Source organism: Pelobates fuscus, chromosome 1 (genome assembly GCF_036172605.1).
Source record: "Pelobates fuscus isolate aPelFus1 chromosome 1, aPelFus1.pri, whole genome shotgun sequence".
Lineage (NCBI taxonomy): Eukaryota > Metazoa > Chordata > Amphibia > Anura > Pelobatidae > Pelobates > Pelobates fuscus.
Window position 1 is genome coordinate 419937 of NC_086317.1, and position 19193 is coordinate 439129.

The following is a 19193-nucleotide window of genomic DNA, read 5'->3' on the forward strand; positions in this document are numbered from 1 at the left end:
TTCCCTAACATAGGGCACCAAACGAGTTAGAGCTCTGAAGAACCTCGAAATCAGAATATTAGAGGCCAAGCATCTGAGGGAGAAGAAACTGATAGCAGAAACCTGCAATTTCAATGAAGCAGGTTTAAGACCTTTAGCAAATCCCATCTGAAGGAAACTTAGAATCTTCTGGATGGATGCGGAAACAGGGTTGACTTTAAATCTACAACACCACTGACAGAATATCTTCCAAATTCTCGCGTAGATCTTTGAAGTAGATTCCTTGTTAGTTGCCAACAGGATCTTTATCACTTCAGTATCCAGACCGTTGCTCTCTAGAATCTGGCGTTCAGAAACCAGGCCGTCAAATGGAATCTTCGAAGGGTCGGCAGAGGCACCATGGCGTCCTCTAGTATTTCTCTTGAAAGTGGGAGCTTCCAAAATGTGGCCCCTGGAAAATTCAGGAGAACCGAGAACCAACTTCTTCTTGGCCACCATGGAAGGATAAGGATAATACGTACACTTTCCAGTCTTACTTTTTGAAGTATTCTGGGAATAAGCACTACTGGCGGAAAGGCATAAGCCAGGCTGAACTTCCATGGAACTGACAGGGCATCTATGATATCCGGCCTGTCTGTTGGATTTAGGGATGCAAAACGTCTTGTCTTCCTGTTCATTCTGGAAGCCATCAGATCTATCTCCGGAACACCGAAGCGGTCTGTGATGAACTTGAAAGTTCTGCATGACAGGGACCAATCTGCTTGTTTCAAATGATGCCTGCTCAGGGCATCTGCCACCACATTGAATTTCCCTAAAATGTGAACTGCTGAAATTGACATCAGGTGCACTTCTGACCACAGCATGATCATTGAACAAAGGCTTTCTAACTTTGTTGATCTCGTACCTCCCTGTCTGTTCAAATATGCCACTGTCGTTCGATTGTCTGAGCGGATTTGAATATGTCGATCTTTGATAAGCATCTGAAATGCCAAGAGTGCCATCCACACGGCCTTTAATTCCCTGAAGTTCGAGGAATTTTTCATATCCTTCTCTTGCCAGGAACCCTGCTTCTTGATGTCTCCCAGATGGGCCCCCCAGCCCAGGGCAGAGGCGTCTGTCGTAATTATAGTGAAGGACTTCATCCGGAATGACAGACCCTCGTGCAGGAATCGAGAAGATGTCCACCACTGCAGACTTCTCAAAGTTAGCTTGTTGAACCTCATAAGCCCATCCAGGCCGAGTTCCTGTCGATTCCAGACTTGCAGAATGTTTCTTTGTAGAGGTCTCATTCTGGATTTTGCCCAACCGACTGCCGGGATTGAGGCTGTAAACAGACCCAGTAAGCCCATGGCTTCTCTGATTGAAAACACAATTTTTCTTCTGAGATTCCGAATTAATCGCTTGATTTTTAGTTTCTTCTCTTCTGGCAGGAATATCTTCATTGCGATAGAATCCAAAATCAGACCCAGGAACTGGATCCTTTGAACTGGCACTAGTTCCGATTTGTTGAAATTTATTAGCCAGCCATGCTTTCCTAGCGATTCTATCGCTGTCCCCAGGTCTAGCTGTAGTTGACCTTGGGACTCTGCAATCAACAGCCAGTCGTCCAAATACGGAATGACAGAGATGCCCATACCTCTTAGAAAAGCTGAAACGACTACTAGCAGCTTTGTGAATACCCTGGGTGCTGATGACAGGCCGAAAGGTAATGCTCTGAATTGGTAATGTTTGATTACTGATCGGCAGCACACAGCGAACCTTAGAAGACTTTTGCTGGATTCTGCTATGGGCACATGAAGATAGGCATCTTTTAAATCCAGGGACGCAAACCAACTTTTTGGATGAATAAGCAGAGTAGCGGACTTTATTGTTTCCATGAGGAACTTCTTTTTGATAATCCACCTGTTTACGGCTTTTAGATCTAAAATGGGTCTGAACGAACCATCTGGCTTTGGAACCAAGAAAAGTCTTGAATAGGTGCCCCGAAAACTTTCCTTGAGAGGAACTTCTTCCACCACTCTTTTCAGTAATAGAGTCGATACTTCTCGCATTAGAGAGAGTTCCATCTCTAGAGAATGAACCTCGGAACATAGAAACATTTCCATTGGGGCTTGTGATAATTCTAGAGCGTATCCGTGTTTTATCACTGTGAGAACCCAGCGATCTGATGTTGTTCCTTTCCAGTGCTCTAGGAAGTGACTCAGCCTTCCACCCACAGGCCTGGCGTCATAACTTTTTATTTCTTCTGTCAGAAAATCTTTCTTTCTTCCTATAATCAAAGGCTTTTTTATGCTGACCCCTGAAATAGCTTCTACGAAAGGAACTTCTAAATGAGGGAAACGACTCCGTTTTACGTCTTCTAAACTGCTTCTTAAATGATTCTGGTAAAGCTTTCCTTCCTTCCTTCATCTGTTTTAACAATTCATCCAGTTTTGAACCAAAAAGTCTTCCTGGTTCAAAGGATAGGTCACACAGTGAATTCTTAGATGCTGTATCTGCTGACCAATTTTTGAGCCAAAGCGCTCTTCTGGTGACTGTTGAAGTACCTATATTCTTGGCCGAAAATTTTAGGCTTTCTGCAGACGCATCTACCAAAAAATCAGATGCCATCCTGATATTCTTTAATAGCTTTACCGGGTCTTCCTTAGTTTCTCCCGTATAAACTTTATCTAGTTCTTCCAACCAAAGTCTTTGGGCCTTGGCAACAGATGACCCCGTAATCAAAGCTTTAGCTTGGGCTGCAGAAGATATGAACAACTTTTTTAAGGAGGAGTCAATGCGTTTGTCCATGACATCCTTGAGCCCGCTTGTGTCTCCAATCGGTAAAGTAGTTTTCTTAGAGATTTGAGCAATAGGAACGTCCACTACAGGGACCGTATCCAGCTTACAGTCTTGTTCCGATGCTAAGGAAAAAAGAGTTTTAAAATGTCTAGACAGAAACGGCTTGTGACTAGGGAATTTCCACTCTTTTAAAATCAATTCCTTAATCTGTGGGAGAAAAGGAAACACTTTGGACTTTTTCCCTGTTTCCTCAATTTCAAAAATGCACTGCACTTCTTTAATCAATTTCCCAATTGCTTCATCTGGGAAGGCAAACTCCTCATCTGAAGAATCACTACCTGAAATTTCCTCATACTCAGAACCACTAGTTACTGAACTAGTATCAGAAGCTTCCCAAGATCTCAGTCTTTTCTTAGCATGTTTTACAACTTGCGAATCTTGGGCAACCGAGGCCTGGACTGACTGTAATGCAGCCGACTGCATATCCACAAATGTTTGCTGCATACTTTGTTGCAACCAGCTGAGGAAAGTAGACATTTCTGTTCTTTTTGCTTCCTCTGAAGCTTCTTTAGAACACACTGAGCAAAGTTTCTTTTTGTAACCATCTGGCATAGGTTGGCTACACACAGAGCAGATTAAATGCTTGGCTTTAGATGAACATTTCCCCTTTTCAGCAACTTTATCCAAATTTTCCGGATTAGACATACTGAAAAGAGAAAACAAAAAAGGGAAAACAATCAAATTTTTCTCCTTATCGATTCAGGCTAGGACCCATTTAATTAAAAACTTAATCAGTCTTACCTTAAATGGCCTGAGAGTGTGTTGGAGGGCAGGTGAGATAACACTCTTTACAACCGATCTGAGAGCTCCTGGCAAACAGAGGTTGCTGCTGGTAAATGCTCATATAAGTCCTGAAACCAAAAGAGAACGCCCAGTTCAAATTTGGCGCCTGAATCAAGGTTCGCATTGCGCATGCGCATAGCGCTCCGCGACTCCCTAGTGGAACGCAACGCAACCTGTGTGTGCGTTCCACCGCAGGACTTCCCAGCCGACGCACGCCTGCGTCCTTCGTCAGACCGGCACCTGGCACGGCATTAGACGGAACATAAAACTTGAGGGACCACGCCGTCCGGCGTGTTAAAGGCTACTTACCCGGACATGAAGGAAGCAGTGCCCCCAGAGCCTCAGCCCTTCTCACCTGCTTCCTGGAGAACCCCTCCCCTGCCGGAGGCAGGCAAAGAACTGGGTATGATCAGGAGGAGCTGCTACTTATGGGAAAGGAGGTAATTAGGGGAGGGTTTAAATGTTTGGAGATTTGCCTGCCTGTTTTTTCCCTCCAGATTGGATATCCCTGTGGTATAAGCACTGCCTCTAATCTGAAGGGAAAAATTAACAATTTTTTAAAGGTAAATGCACAAAATATGCATGCCACATGTAGTGGATGCAGTGTGTTTAGACAGGGGAGCGGTGTGTGTTTGTGTGGTGTGTATATATAGTGAATGCAGTGAGTGTTTGTGTGGTGTATATATAGTGAATGCAGTGTGTGCGTAAAGTGAATGCAGTGTGTTTGTAGTGTGCGTAAAGTGAATGCAGTGTGTATATAATGAATGCAGTGTGTATATAAGACGAGCGTGTGTAGTGTGCATATAATGAATGCAGTGTGTTTGTGTAGTGTGCACGAGTGGGTTTGTGTAGTGTGTTGTGGCGAAAGTGACCTCGACACTTTTTTGGAGGGGCTTGTTTGCCAGCCTCTTGCCATGTGACTATGGCCCCTGGGGTGTATTGCCATTTAAAGAGTCTATTTGGGCTTATTGGATTTTGAAACACCTTTTCTGACCCTTTGATTCCATGGAAGAATGTGCCTCTTCCCCTCCCCTTTTTTCCTCTCCCATTGTTCTCCAGCAGGGCGTTGTCCCAAGGACACTGCCAGACCAGTTGAAACTGGCTGCTTTGTCCCTCCTCAATCTCATCAGCCCTTGCTATTGTCTGACCCCATGGCGATCCAACTGTATTAGTGAGATCTGAGCGCTTTTCGGACATATTGAGAACTCAGATCCAAGCTATCTGGGGATATGTTGGACATATAGGTTAAACATTGTATTATATGAGTTATGTATTTTTATGTGGTTTTTGTAACCGTTTTTGGAGAGGTATTCCCTGTACCTGGAGATAAGTGGCTTACCACACCCACGTAAGCCAATTATCTCTAGGATCGTGGAGAAGATAGACCGGCCGCACAGCCTAAATCTGTGGAACTGTTTTTGGAAATGAAAGCCATGCTTGCAGTCGGTCAAATAGGACTTTCGTCTATCTTTTGAACCACTGGACCAAATTGTATGATTTTTGAATTTATGTATGGTTTGGAAGTTATGAATATTGTGTAAACTGTATATTTTCCTGCCTGTGAGAAATAAGTTAATCCATTGTGTTGAGATAATTGTATCACAGGCAAAGGGGAGGGTTTGTGAGTACCAGCAATAATTTTTGGTATAATGATACTTTTTATCTGCAGGCATGTGGGACGACGATGGGCACCAGGTCTGCACCCAGCTACGCAAATCTGTTTATGGCAGATTGGAAAAGTCATTACCTACAACTCAACGATGGCTGGGTGGAGGGCCTGGTGATCTATCGCCGTTACATAGAGGACCTATTTTTTATTTGGAAAGGCAGAGAGAACACATTAAACATTTTTTTTAAATCAGCTTAACAACAACGAATGGGGCATTATCTTAACTACTAATTTTAGTAAACACACAGTGTTACATTTTTAGATCTTGATATTTTTATAGATGAAAGGATGAAAACTAAAACTAATTGTAAAGATGTGGATGTCAGTTTTATCCATACCTCTAGTTGTCATTTTTCCACATGGTTAAACAGTGTACCCAAGTCACAACTCATACGAATTAAAAGAAATTGCACGGATGAGGACACTTAAGGAACAAGCGGATAAATTAATCACTGACCTATTAGATAAGGGCTACAAAAAGGAAATATTAAAAAAAAAAAAAAGACACCTACGCACAAGTCTCAAAAATTCAACAAAATACTTTACAAGAAAAAAAAAAAAATAGAACAAAAAAATGAAAGTGAAGTTAACCTACCTATTGAATGTAACTACAGCCACAACAATAGGGCATCAAAAAAAATTCTAAATAAACACTGGCCCATCCTATTACAAGACCATGCTCTGTCCCAAATTCTACCAGAAAAAAAATAAAATAGTGTTTAGAGTGGCCGCCAATTTAAATAGATTATTGGTAAAAAATCATATTGAGAAAACAACTACTTTCTTAGACAAAGGAAAAGGTTTTTATGGATGTGGCACATGCTTAGCGTGCAGGAATACAAACCATAAAAAGAGACATTAAGAGGTTCAAGAATTTTAATAATAATGAAGAATTCCCCATTAAAGAACTTATAACTTACCACTCGAGTAATGTAATATACTTATTGGAATGCCCCTGTGGTTTAAAACGTGGGACGCACTAAACTTAATTTGCACATAAGGATTGAAGAACATATTGGAAATATTAGGAGAAAATTTGAAGGACATCATGTATCACACCACTTTGCACTTGCACACAATAGTGAGCCAAGAGAGTTGAAGTTCATGGGCATATATAAGGTTAAGGGAAATTGGGGAGGAAGGGACCTTAATAAACTTTTGGGACATAGCGAGATGAGGTGGATATTCAACCTCGGGACTTTAAAACCTCAGGGTTTGAATATAGACTTCGAACTCTGTCATTTTATTTGAGAATATATATTTCACCAGTTACTCCAATTCAGACATTTTTTCATATTCCTTTTTGGGGCCCCATTAAATAAACACATTTTAAATAAATATATTTCACACACGCTATTCTTGAATATGTTGGTCCAATCCCCATTTGTGGTTTAATAATTTGAGAATATTATTCTGTCAATATTTAATTAACATGCACTCAATATCCTATTGGATACATTAAAATATATCCATAAGGATATCATAAGGATATATTAGCACTTAATACAATTCTCTTTAAATATACACTATACTTTATGCACTTTAAGTACAATAAGCCACTTGGTATAGATATACACTAATATCATATTAAAAACTTTTGTATATATGTAAATATAAGTACCAACTATAAATTATCCTATGTCCCTTCTTCTCTTTCTCTCTCCTCTTTTACATTATTTTCATTTTTTCTCCTGCCTACTATTCATTTATTTATGCACATAATCCCTTTCATTGCTGTTCTGTGTTGGGGGGGAGGGGGAAATGAGCTCGCAAGCACATCAGCACGCCCAAAGGGCCGAGCCGATGTGTCTACACACCACCCTCTTAGGGATGAATCTCCTCCTATGCATTAAAGTCCTCTCACTCCATGAGAGGCGTGTAGCAGGGCTGGAGGATCTGGGAGTCTCCTCGAGGCGGCAAATAGATGACGTTCACGAAGGTCCGTGACGTCACTTCCGCCAACTGCCCCGGCGAGCTCCCAGTATTACTGCCAACCACCATTGTCCACCAATTAAAATATCAGTAAATAAAGGCGCAAAAAATTCGGCATTCAGATCATTAAAGGGGAAGGCCTAAAGGACACTTATAAACGGAAGATTCAGAGGACCATCATTACAGCTGACTGTTGAGTGAAGCTCTATTGAGAGTGAAACACGTATTGGCCATTTTAAAGTACTTTTACATCTTTTTTTTATTGTTATTGTACATCAATACATTTTTTATTTGAATCAATATATCCTGCTCAAGTGCCATCCCTATTTAAATTGGCACCACATTTATACACCTTAGAGACGGGACCCATAGGCTCAGGACCAGGTGAGCACCACATTTACTATTTTACATCCGTGTTTTTATCGCTACAGTCTACACATTGGTTCGTTCTCCTTTTATGTTTTATGAGAACTACTCCAAGCCGAAGTGGAAGGGTGGTGTGTGGCGGAACCAGCCCCGCCACTTGTGCCTGGAGAGGACCGCTTGCCAGCCTCTTGCCCTGCGACTATGGCCCTGGGATGTATTGCCCTTCTAGGAACTGATTTGGGCATACTGTATTTTATTGTGCTGCTGGCCCTTTAAGAACCATCTGGGGACATACTGTGGAGTTACTGGGTGGCCACCATTTCATGTATTAGAGGCACATGGTGAGAACAATGGATGAAGCACATGGTGAGAACAATGGATGGCGGCAATTTTAACTCATTTTAACAGACCTTGTTGTGACTTTTCTACACGGTGCCATCTCACCGGTATTTGGTGCACAAAGACATCGTGCAGTAGTTTTAAACTATATAACAGGGTACACATTATACAGTAATTATTTTTTATATAGCCTGTATATGTTCTGCGGAATCTGCATTAAACTGTATCATCCAAACCACTGAGCGGATCTGGGTGAATTTTGGATATGTGGTTCACCCAGATCCCCCGGTTCCGAGGTTATTGCATGTTTTGGGGTCCCTGTGATATGTTTTATAAAACTGTATTTCTCTGCCTGTGATAATTATATTACCCATTGTGTTCAGTAATCATATCACAGGCAGAGGGGAGGATTTTGTGTGGGAGTGTCTGTGTGTATTGTACGGATTGATTGGTTGTTCTGTATAACCTTGTGGGCTGTACTGTGGTTGTGGATTGGGAATAAAAGAGACTGTATGTGCCAGGACAGTCAGATTCTGCTTAACCCTCAAAACGAAGTGTCGTCTCGTTATTGGGGGAATTGGATTGTATGCCGATTGCCAGGAGTGTAAGCTGATTGTATGCTTTTCCTGTTCAGCTGTTTACAGCATTCAGATGCTTGAGAGCATTCGTATGCTGCTCCGGTTCGGTGGTTGTGGTGTCTGCTGCAGTGCTTGGAGTCCTCAGGAAGCGCTAGGAGCATCCTTCAACGGAGGTACCCAGTGTGGCGGAACCAACCTCGCCACTGTGCACTGGAGAAGCCTGGTTGCTCGCCTGCTCCCTTTAGACTATGGCCCCTGTTCTTTTTCCCTGCAGAGAGGCTGGTTTGTGCCTTTCTGCGGACTGTTAAAGCCATTCTACCCCAGATAGCTATGCCATGAAGCCCAGCCGTATACTGAAAGACTGTATAAAAGACTTTGGCTCCATGGCGATTGAACTGTATGTTATCTGAGCGCCATTCGGTAATGTGCGCTCAGATCTAAGCTATCTGGGGATAGGTAGAATGTCTATTTTATGTAATAAATGTAACCTTGTGTATTTATTGTATTTTACGGTCTTTTTACTGCCATGTGCTTGAGTTTTGCCTCTGTTTTATGTGAATGTGATGCATTCTTTCAAAGTTATGAATAATGTGTAAAAACTGTATTCCTCTGCCTGTGATAATGAGATTACCCATTGTGTTCAGTAATCATATCACAGGCAGAGGGGAGGATTTTGTGTGGGAGTGTCTGTGTGTATTGTACGGATTGATTGGTTGTTCTGTAAAACCCTGTGGGCTGTACTGTGGTTGTGGATTGGGAATAAAAGACTGTATATGTGCCAGTACAGTCAGATTCTGCTTAACCCTCAAAACTAAGTGTCGTCTCGTTATTGGGGGAATTGGATTGTATGCTGACTGCCAGGAGTGTAAACCTTTCGTATGGTTTTCCTGTTCGGCTGTTTCCAGGATTCGAAGATTTTGCAGTTCGGGAGATTGGTGCTTACAGTTGCTGCCTGTGCATCTGGAAAGGGGAATATCGCCTAAACGGTTTTTAACCTCTGGTGAGCAAAACGGTCCGTTACACCCAGTCGGGGAGCCAGGTGATCCGTTACATGGTGCTACCAAAAAATAAATAAATAAAAAAAAAAAAAAAAAAAAGCACACAAGCCTAAATACGGAGCCAGTTTTGATATACAGGCTCCTTAAAATGTGAGTGTACAGTTTGCTACATTATTATTTCTGTATTGCAATTTTAAATACCATCTGCACTATATTGTATGTTTTTGTATCTTTTTTTGGCATGTACTTCATATTGTACTATCGAATCAAGTCACGCTTGGTAAGCTTTATATTTGTTTGAGCGCTCCACTTATAGGTGTAGGTCTTTGTCACTTATACCGCACTGTATTTTATATTATTGTTTAGTGGAAAAGAGGATATTTCCACATAAATGTATAGAGTCGCTTTTTACTCACGTTTAAGCACTTTTTGTTACACACATCGCTCCATGTAAGGAGGTAACATTGGATTGGTATTATTAGCTGGGAGTGTCTGACTGTACGTTGTTTATTGGCTGTTCCACAAGGTCAACGTGTGTGGTAACCTTGTGGAGAAATATTTATAAAAGAAGCAATAAAGCCCCAGCTCCGCCTGTTCACACTCCAAAACGGTGTGTCGTCCTGTTATTGGAGGGTAGAAGGCTTGCTCCTGTGTCTGCTGTTCCAGCTTACAGGATATTCAACGGGGAAAGTCCTGGTAAGGACTAGAGCTAATTCTCCATTCGGCTCCAGGGACTCAGTCCAGCTATGACGACTGTGGGCAGAAGTGCTGCGCTTTGTCCCCTGTTCCACCTAGGAAGCGGTCCTTTCCTAGGTGTTCGTATAACCGAACACTTGGCAGCGGCCATCTTAAACTCCTGAATGGCCAGCGGTGTTCATCTCCAAATCTATGGAACTCAAAACGGACACTTATTTTTACGAACACCGCTGACCTCTCTTCGCCTGCAATTCATACGAACGTCGTCCGTTCGGTACTTTCCCTATGTGAGCAATGTTACCCCAGATAGCTATGGCATGGAGCCCATTCGTGTAATGAAAGACTATTTGAAAGACTTTGGCTCCATGGCGATTGGACTGTAGGCAAGTCATCTAAACGCCATTCGGTAATCATGTGCGCTCAGATCTAAGCTATCTGGGGATATGTTGCATGTATATGTTTTATGTAGTAATTGTAACTCTGTAATGTTATGTCTTTTTACGAACATGTGGCTAATGGAGTTTTGCCTCTGTCCTTTGAGATTATTGGATTACTTTCCAATTATCTACAGGATAGAGAGGAGGGATTACAATGTGCACGTGGGAGTGGTAAGGTTAAACTGTCCTGATTGGTTACTGTCCAGTTTGTGTCCCACCAGGTCCCCTGTAGGAGTGTCCATCTGGTGGGAAACCTGCATAAATACCGGGCAGGTAGCCCAGGTTAACAGATCACTGCTTGACCCTCAAAACGAAGTGTCGTCTTGTTCTTGGGGGGGGATTTGATTGTATGCTGTTACAGTTCAACTGCCAGGAGTGTAAACTGTTCGTATAGTTTTTTCTGTTTGGCTGTATACAGCATTCATATGGTTCCAGTTCGGGAGTTGGAGAATTTGCGTGCTTCCAGGTCGGTAGATTGGTGCTTGCAGTAGCTGCCTGTGTATCTGGAAGGGAATATCCTCTAAACGGCTGTTTAACCCTTGCGTGCCACTACAAGCCTGCTTGCCTGCCTCCTGCCCTGTGACTATGGCACCTGGATGTATTGCCCTTTAAAAGCACTATTTGGGCATTTTGCATTTGAAAACACTGTTTATGCCCCTTTAAACTCTACTGGAAAGGTTTTGCACTTTCGACGTGGCACTTCGGAAACAGCCGAAGTGGCCGCCATTTGACATCCGAACACGTGGTGGCGGCCATTTTGTTTAGTAGAACGCCGTTCAGCGTGTTTGGTCGTCGAGTTCATGGAACTTAAATCGGACACGCAACGGCATGAACACCGCTGAACTTTACCTTTTCCAGACTTCAACGGAAATCGAAGTGCGTTCGAAATATTCGAATGCCACTTTACCTTGGAGTAATTGCACGAATGGCCCCCCATTCGGGCATGCGAATGGGACTTAATATTTGAACTGTTGGAAATAGACCGGCCGCACAGTCCAATTCTCTGGAACTGTATTGGGCATGAACATGTGCGTGCGGTCGGTCAAATGTGACTTCCATAGAACTTTTGAACCCCTGCTCTGATCTGGGTGATTTTTGGATATGTTAACCCAGATCAGGGCTATCAGGAGATTCATACACATTGTATAAATGTGTGTTTTTTCTGTCTGGGGATAATCAAGTTATTGTATTATCTACCTTAATTGTATCACAGGCAGAGGGGCAGGGATTGCTGACTGTATGTGGGAGTGTTATGGTGTTAATTATTGTTTCTATTGGCTTTTGTAACTTTGTGTCCTGTGTTCCATAAGGTCCACGTATAAAAGAAGCAGCTGTATCATTAAACCTGCAGTTCTACATCACCCTCAATTTAGAGTCCGGTCTCTTATTGGTGGAATAATCACTAAGCTTTTCTAAGAGCTTGTTCCTGCTTTGCTCTCTGAGGAAAGAGAGGTTCCCCCACTGGAACCTGGAGCCTTGTCGTATGTCCAGAGTGGGTAGGAGACAGCGAGACCCAAACCAAGTTGCGGCGGTTCGTGGGGTCTGCGGTGGTTATAGTCTCTGGTGGAGCACTGAGAGCCCCCAGGAAGCGCTAGGAGCATCCTTCAACGGAGGTACCTAGTCGGGGTGCCAGGTGATCCGTTACACAGAGTATCACCTGTAAGGTCATCATAGAACATGACTGACGTGTTTTCAAAAGAAGTATGGTTATGTCCCTTCAGCGCAGTCATCCTATCTTTGTTGCTGTGAAAGCGCACTACGAGATCTCTCAAGGAGGATTCCGGTGCTCTTCTGGGTTTTGGGACTCTAAATAAGAAGTGCGGAAGTTCTGCCATTGGAATATCCTCTGGTATGCCACATATCTTAAGGTTGTTCCGGCATCTGATATCCTCCAGCAGAGTAAAGTGTTGCTCTATTTTTGCCTGCTGCTTTTGAAGTGCATGCACTTCACGTTCAAGTGAATCAATTTTCTGTGCCGACAGTCTCCACCATCCCCAAGCAATCTACCAGGCCTGTGAGGTCAGTGCGTGGTGATGCCACATCAGCTTTAATATTTTTCTGGAGCTTGGTAAGCATTTCTTTCAGGGTAGCAGCCGTCACAGGACAAGAGTCCGTGGAGGTGATGGGAAGTCAGCAGCTCCTCTGCTGTGCAGCAATTCCTCGGAGGAGTCAGAGAGATCAGCCATCTTGTGACCGAATGTGCTATGTGCCTGTCGGAGGAAACCTTCAATGGTCATGCCTGTCCTGAGCTTGTCTGGTCTTCCGACCCATACTAAGCAAGTGCAGCGATACACTGGTTTTTGGGCTTCAAAGTGGTTGAATAACGCTGTAATGTAGCGATTAAGTAGGAAGCATCCAACCAGTTTGCCTGCGTGGCTCAGCCCCCCAAAGCCATCGGTTTTAAATTCCAGAAACCAGCTTCTGTTCGGCCAATATGGAATGATAGCCAGTACCAATGCTCTGTCTGTCCTGATTTTCTGAAGAACCCTGGGAACTAGAGCAATTGGAGGGAACAGGACAATCCTGTTTGGACAGGGAAGCAAAGAATAGGAACTTTTCTTTTGTTCCATCTTGCCATCAAATACACGTCTGGCAAATCAAATTTTCTTACGTGAACTGAAAAAAGCTCCGGGTGTCTGAGACCATCTGGAATGATATTGTCTGTACATCTCATGTAAATTGCAGAGAAAACTTGTAAATCTTCTTGAGCCTAAGTCAGAATCTACGCACAGAGCAAGTGCAGAGCTCTGACCTTTGAAACAGACCTTGTCTGATCAGATGTTACAGTCATGTGGCTCGCCGACTGGTTCCCGAGACAACATAAACCAGTCTTCAATTTACAGAGAGATGCATTCTGAGTTTGGATTCCTTTGTAGATCAAACGCCCTGGTGTGGGGCTTATGGAGGTAAAGTGCACGAGACTAAGGTGGAACAAAATGCTGCCTGAGAGCCAGAGCAGAGAACCCTGTAGTTCGTCAGCCAAAGCACACAAAAGTTGACCGGCAAAAGCCCTAATGGTTCTGAAACTGTTTTGGGCATAGGACCATGTGTTCAGACAGTCAGAACTTTAACATGGTGGCGTTTCCCCTGTACTGCATGGGTCTGAGCGCTATTTGGACAACTTGAGAGCTCAGATCAGGGTTATATAAATGGGGAAATATAATTTTTAGATTTATTGTGTTTTAGATTTTTTTCATTTTACCCCTTTGTTTGAGAGATAATTTGGCATTATACATCAGTTCCATGTATAACTGGGGATTTTACAGATGCAGAGCATGAGGACATCCATGGTCTGTTAAGCAACCAAAAGTTGGCTAGCCACCAGGAAGTGGTCTGGGTGCCTAGTGTCCACCTATGTGTAGTGTTCTTTTCAGTTAAATGAGGGGGGTTGTAAAGATCAATGTTTTAGTATTCTGAATAAGGGGTCTGTTTATGAAGAACTAGTGGGATATCCTGCCTTCTTACTACATACAAAAGAGTCTTATTTATACCTGTAAACCCCAACACGGCTCACCTGGAAATGTTCATCATGTTCTGATATAGTCTTTTCCAAAGATACTGTAGCCATGATCACATCGCTGTCTCTCCCATGCTTTAGGGTTCGATACTCCTTATAGTGCGCTGGAGTAGGATACAAGATGGAGGAGTCTTTTAAAGAAAGCAATTTTATTCCTTTCTGGAACAGTGACATTACAAGGGATTTATCCAATTCTGAAACTAAAAAGGAGTTATATGTAAAACTAGAACTAATCAAACTAATTCTATAGGGGAAAAAAAAAAATAAAGTCACAGAACAAAGAAACTGGACAATCTACAGTAAAAATCTATACTTTCACATTTTGCATTTAGGGATATTCAAATATATGCAACTGCTAAATTAAATGTCCATTATAAAAGAAAATACGAAGCTGGAGTTACAGGAAATCTTGGAGGAGAATGAAGAGTGCATGAGAAAATGAGCTGGATGATAATTTGATCGGGAAGAATCCACAGGCCCTACAACTTTCTAAGTGACAGCACACCAAGAAGAGTACCTCAAATCACACTGCTGCATTCCCACAGAAGATGGAGAGGGTATTGGCCCAACTCTGCATATCAGCACGGTCTACCCCACCAGACAAACTGTGCATACTGGTCTTTGTTTGGGGGCTGGTTTGTGAAGCAACCCAATTTGATAGTGTGGGCTCTTACTCACGGTTGCTCACTGGCTACATTAAGATGCCTCAAGCTCAGGCCTTTCCACATGGAATTGGTTAAGAGTGTTCGCATGCTTCATAAGTTTGAAAGCTCGGTACCCAGAGTATCTTCATCAATATCCCTGCTATTTACCGCAGGACACCTTCAGTAATTATAGCTTGACATCGTCCCTTTCACCCAAACACTAGAGTAGGGTGAAACAACTGGCTTTAATTAAGGACAGGCACACATTTATACTCCGAGAACTCCCTTGACATACAAAACATTATGGCTGTAAAAAGAAAAAAGGGGGGGATTTAACCTTCTTACAAAACAACCTGCATAAGAAGGAGAGGACACCCAGAGCGACATATAGCAAGACCATCACTAGCGTTTTGTAGTTTCACTGACTCTCTGCAGCCAGGTTGTGAATTAAAAATCTCAGTGCTGTTAAGGCTAATACGGTGTAGGTACCTTTCATAATAAAAGTCTTTCAGGCGTGAGGGGGCGTGGCTAAGCCGGCAGGCTTATGGTGCAGCATATTGCATAACATTTATTGGTGCCCAGCGATTTATGGTTTCTACAACAAATAGCTAGTTTTTTTTTTTTTTTTTTTTTAAATTCTTTATTTTTGCAGTGCATTTGTACAACAGCAGTAGGCAAGAGGTGCCCCAAAAGCAGTCCTCAAGCATTTCCCACGCTTAACATGCGTGGCACAGGCTTAACAGGCACTTTTTTTTAATGTTAAAGGCAGATATAGGTAATCGCTTGTAACAGTAGCTTTAGATTATTTTTAGGCTAGGTCAGTGCATAGGTTATTAACGGTCTAGATAATGCTGATATACAACGTTTGCTATGAAAACAGGCTAGTACATTGATATTACAATATTAGGCTAACGCTCTGAGCCCCCATTCATTGCAACTGAAGTTAAGCTGGCTTTTTGCACATGTTTATAGACATGCTAAAGTAAGTATCACCCATCCAGGGGACCCGAAGTGCCCACAGCAACAGGAGGCTAATTGGAGCATATGGCTTAACAATAAATATAACATAAAATGAACTACAGCATTACTCCTTTTTATAGGCTTGGATGTGAGCGATAGTAGGTCTGCAGGAGTCAGCTGATGCCCTCCTTGATAGTAGTATAGTCCCGCTTCTGTGTTACTGCCCTATGATGCGGGGCAGGAGGCTCGGTAAAGGCTGCAGTGTCGTTTGCGTCGTTCCTGCTGATCTCTGGATGTGGGATTCAAGATGGGTCATGTAATGTAGTATCACTCCTCTCAGGATGTTGCTTGAGGGATCCCGATTGGTAAGTTCTGAGGTTGGGTGGTGAAGATTCTCCCCTTGTATAAGCTATATCATGTCGCCCATCTGGTGTCACTGTTATAATGTATACCTCTGTCAGACCTCTGCCTCCTTCGTCTCTTCATGCTTTTTCCAAATTTGGGGCCAGTGACAACGTATGTGTCTTGCGCGTAACATTTCAGAGTGGTAATTCCAGTTGATCCCATCGCCAAAGAACTGTTAGTCTTCTTGCAGTCGGCGCACATGGCGCCCGCCATCTTGGAGGCAGCGATCCGGTTCCCCGGCCTCAGATGCGGGATCTCGCTTATGGTCACCGGGTGAGGACCGGGATCACCCCCCCGGTCCATAGGGGGGGGAACGGAGCCAGGTCTGAGCCGATCAGTGCTTTTGGCCGGGCTCTGTGGTGCAGGATAGCGAGGCAGCGGCCGTCTGCCTCGCTCACCGCCGGAGAAGGCCCGGGTTATGGCACCGCGTTTCTCTCCCCTGGGGGACTGTAGCTCAGCGAGCCAGCCTCTCCCCAGGTCCATCTGTACCGCGGCACTGGGCGTCGGTGCTGTCGGTTCGCTTTAGGTGGAAAATATACAAGGTTTTAGCGTGTTTTGCCGGAGCCGCTCTGACTTGCGACCGTCCAGGTCGGCGGCCCGGCCCCGCCCCTCCAAATAGCTAGTTTTATATACTCTGTTACCCTTTCCTTGTATAAACGGCCAGATATAAAACTCCCTGCAGCCACACGCTCCCAACTAACCAGCAAGAAAATGCAGAGAAAAGAAATCCTCAGAAGCTTCAAACTGCCCCAATAGGTCAGTTTACTCAACAATGAAAATGAAACATTGAAGCAATAAATACATGTAAATGGAAAAATGAATCAAGATAAGTTAAGGAAATAAATTGACCATGCTTTGTACGGAGGTTGGGAGACACAAAAAATTATCTGGAACTGAATACCGGGGCAAGCAATACAAACGTTCAGTAGAAGGAATTGATTAATAACATTTTTAAAACCAAAAAACGTTATACGGCCATGGATGCATTTCCTGTCTGACTCAATGTCCCCCACACAGAATCAAGTCCCCAGAGTATCTACAGCTAAAGGTAAGTGACTCACCTTTTGTTTCCTCTGGAGCATTATCAAGATCGACCTGCAAAAATAAAAATAAAAGCAGAAAGCCAGTGTTACATTGATAATGCTATATGTGGGTATACAGGGCATACGCATGTCAACCAACTCCTAGAGTTGCCCTGAATTCAATGCATTAAAGGGTTACTCTAACCAAAAACTAGTCTTTAATAAACATTGCTTTTGGTTACAGTAACCCTTTGAGGTGGTCCACCCCTTAAAAAAATTACAATTATATTAGAGATCTATCTATATCTATATCTCTAGATGCTAAAACTTACTTTTGTTCCATCTACAAGTCTAAAGTCACCCCTCATACTTATTCTCCTGGTCAGACCTTGTTCCCTCTTGCCAGAAAGGGAGGGAGGAAGGTCAGAGAGCACAAGGGTAACACCCTGGGGGAGAGCCATACCACCATTGATAGACTGGCACCAGCATGTACAACACGCTGTCAGACACCAATGTTGCACAGAATTAAGATCAGCCAGCCTGGAACATTGCTCTGTGGTGACATCTAAGGGGTTAATTTCTGTATATGCAACATTTCAAAGCAAAACGATGCAGACTTTAGGCTCCATGTTCATTTCAAATCCCTGATGTGGTTATGGCGCTGTAACTGAGTAACTCTTTAAAAAAAAAAAAAGGGACACGGGAGATCTTCACTTCATCGTAACAAAGTGGTTATGGCCAAAGGAGGTTCCAGATGCCAGCTTACCATAAGGATAAGTTATCGATTGGTTTAACCCTAGACTTTCGAAGACGTAGGACAATCATTCTGTCCAGATAGTTCCTTTGTTGGTGCCAGGCTTCCCATTGACATTTCTGTAGATTGGCTCAGGAAAGGAGCCCTTTACTCCGATAACCTTGGGGGTCCAAGACCTTAAACAATAATCCAATAATAAAGTCTCTTTATATTCCTACCTTGTTTGGCTTTCTCTGATGCTGCTCTAAAAACTCAGCTTCCCACTTCTTCAACAAAAGCTTCAGCTCTTCATGGCGCTGCATGGTGGGACCTGCTGGCAGGACAGACAAGGAAAATAATGAGCAGAGCAGTGATGTGCACAAAAGAGACTGTGTGTCTGAGACCATCGTGGGAGCAAACAGGAGAAGGTTAAAGTCAAACAGCCAGAGTCACTGGATCACGCTCCTAGTCACATACACACACACACACACACACCTCTATAGCTGTACAATTACAAGCTACCCAAGTATAGTGCGACAAAGACAATACAAACACTAGCATACATAAAACTGTAAGCTCTCCATCAGCAGGCAAAATCTTTGCTCTGACATAGAGGTTTCCTGAATGAGTGTTGGAAAGAGGAATTAGTTTTAAGTTCTAAGGGATTTTTCCCTTCACGTTTTGTTTTATTTGGACTGGATTTAGTTCTTCAGTAGGCTGTTGGGAACACAAAACTTAAAACTGTGCTGTTGGTGGCAGAGTAGCCAGAGTATACTAAACACCAGAATATAGATCAAGAGATTCAACAGGCCCAAGATGCTCCTTCACTGTCCAAGGATCCTAAAAAATAGGTCATAAACATTAAAATATCTGATGTGTTGTAGGATTTTATCATCTTTTTTTACATTAGTTGCAATTAATATAGTTTCAAACTTCTTTCAGACAGGAAGTGAGAGGCCCTACCTACATCTAGTATTATAGGACAGAAGTCCATTGTATATCAATGGTCACCACAAATGGTTTCTCTGGAGATAGATGAAGGACAGTTATTATAACCTTTGACTCCCATGTGTAATAAGAAGGGGCCCTTTATGGATGCATTCATTTAATCATGTATATAGTCAAGTCCTTTGTGTAAATTATATTTTACCCCCAAGTATAACCATTTGGCTTTAATCATAGATTGGACAGAATGGTTACTAAGCCACAACCCTTTCATCAGGTAACCTTATGTAAACGCCCCCTAATTCATTGAATTCTTAGACATATAAAAGCTTTTGCAGATAGGTATTCC

The 19193-nt window shown here is 42.9% G+C and overlaps 1 protein-coding gene across 1 annotated transcript in view; it reads right to left on the reverse strand.

Moving 5' to 3' along the window:
* RECQL4 (RecQ like helicase 4) overlaps nt 1-18224 on the reverse strand; it is a 167232-nt gene extending 149008 nt beyond the window's left edge. Inside the window, exons 1-3 of the mRNA XM_063445466.1 lie at nt 18139-18224; nt 17206-17239; nt 14133-14239 (exon numbers count right to left, since the gene is read on the reverse strand). Coding sequence (XP_063301536.1) covers nt 14133-14239; nt 17206-17239; nt 18139-18222 — 225 coding nt within the window. The 5' untranslated portion in view covers nt 18223-18224. The remainder of the gene's footprint in view (nt 1-14132; nt 14240-17205; nt 17240-18138) is intronic.
* Nucleotides 18225-19193: the final 969 nt, after the last annotated feature.